Below are 1,716 nucleotides of genomic sequence, written 5' to 3' on the forward strand. Positions count from 1 at the left end.
AGTGAGTTGTGCTGTACTGTGTTGTTCTGTCTTGTATCGAGGACTTCCACAAGTGAGTTGTGCTGTACTGTATTGTTCTGTATTTTGTTGAGGGATTTCTACAAGTGAGTTGTGCTGTACTGTATTGTTCTGTATTGTGTTGCGGACTTGTACAAGTGAGTTGTGCTGTACTGTATTGTACTGTTCTGTACTGTATCAAGGACTTGTACAAGCTCTACTGTATTGTACTGTTCTGTACTGTATTGTACTGTTCTGTACTGTATTGTACTGTTCTGTACTGTTTTGTACTGTTCTGTACTGTAATGTACTGTTCTGTACTGTATTGTTCTGTTCTGTACTGTATCAAGGACTTGTACAAGCTCTACTGTATTGTACTGTTCTGTACTGTATCGAGGACTTGTACAAGCTCTACTGTATTGTACTGTTCTGTACTGTATCGAGGACTTGTACAAGCTCTACTGTATTGTTCTGTATTGTGTTGCGGGCTTGTACAAGTGAGTTAAACTCTACTGTATTGTTATATATTGTATCGAGGACTTGTACACAAGTTAGTTAACTCACTCAATCCCGGGAGTTTTTCCCCGAAAATATCCATAGAAACCGGTCATTTTGGCACTAATGTAAGGGCCCACTAGCTACCATAAATATATCCCTGTTGCTTTGAAATTTGGCGCAAAGGCCGAATGAGCAAGAGCAAGCCTACGTTGATATTCAAATATAATGTGCTTGTGAGTGTCTAGGTCTATGTATTGTATGTCTCTGTTGACATCCACCCCTTGACCCTCATATGACCTTATGCAGTCATGAGGCCTGTAAAACCTTACTAAGACTAAAGAATTAGGGTTGTTCTTCTGTTTATTGGTATTTATTTGAGTTTTTCTGCCTGTGCTTCTATGCTGGAAATTTTCCAGTGAAATCTCCTCTTTGTATTTCTCCCGAGTTTTTGTCTGTCATCCGTGTGTGTGCTGGAAATTTACCATTGAAAACCTTTCTGCGTGTCTCACCGAGTTTTGTCTGTCTGTGTGTCCACGCAGGAAGTTTGCCCCTCGCTGCTGCGTGTGCCAGCGGCCGATCATGCCGGACCAAGGTCAGGACGAGACAGTCAGGATTGTGGCCATGGACAAATCTTTCCACGTGGACTGCTACAGATGCGAGGTGTGTAGTAACTTAACGGTGCTTACTGCCCACTGCATTTTGGGCCGCAAACCGGGCTGCGCTGAGGCATAGTTTTTTTAGGCCGGTCGGGATCAGAGGTAGTCCTCATCTAAGTATAGCTATGAGAAAACCCCTGGGCGAAAATTTAAGCTTGTTTGAAATTTTTTAGCAATATACAGAAAAATTTAATGTTTCGTTATGGTTGCTAAATAACTGTATATAGATGTGTGCTGTGGAGTAGAAAATCATTAAGAAGATGGGCTTCCATTCCTGCCTGTCAGGGTCAAACTGGGCTAAGAGGAATACAGGATCACAGCAGAAAGACTGAGACATCTAGATCTTTAACATTTACTGACAGTGGCGGTTACTTCATGGTTTGATAGTTTGTGTTTATTCTGGATTGATAGTTTGATGGGTTGTGTTTATTTTTGGTTTAATTGGTGTTTGCTTTGGTTTGATAGTTTGTGTCTTATTTTGGTTTGATGGATTGTGTTTTATTTTGGTTTGATGGATTGTGTATATTTTGGTTTGATGGTTTGTGTTTTGTTTTGGTTTGATGGA

At 40.7% G+C, this 1,716-nt stretch overlaps 1 protein-coding gene across 1 annotated transcript in view; it reads left to right on the plus strand.

Moving 5' to 3' along the window:
- LOC101849651 (lipoma-preferred partner homolog) overlaps positions 1-1,227 on the plus strand; it is a gene marked incomplete at its 5' end in the record, with an annotated part of 4,639 nt that extends 3,412 nt beyond the window's left edge. The window contains 1 exon segment of the mRNA XM_013088454.1: positions 1,035-1,227. Coding sequence (XP_012943908.1) covers positions 1,035-1,227 — 193 coding nt within the window.
- Positions 1,228-1,716: the final 489 nt, after the last annotated feature.

The sequence above is a fragment of the Aplysia californica genome, unplaced genomic scaffold, assembly GCF_000002075.1.
Source record: "Aplysia californica isolate F4 #8 unplaced genomic scaffold, AplCal3.0 scaffold00747, whole genome shotgun sequence".
NCBI lineage: Eukaryota > Metazoa > Mollusca > Gastropoda > Aplysiida > Aplysiidae > Aplysia > Aplysia californica.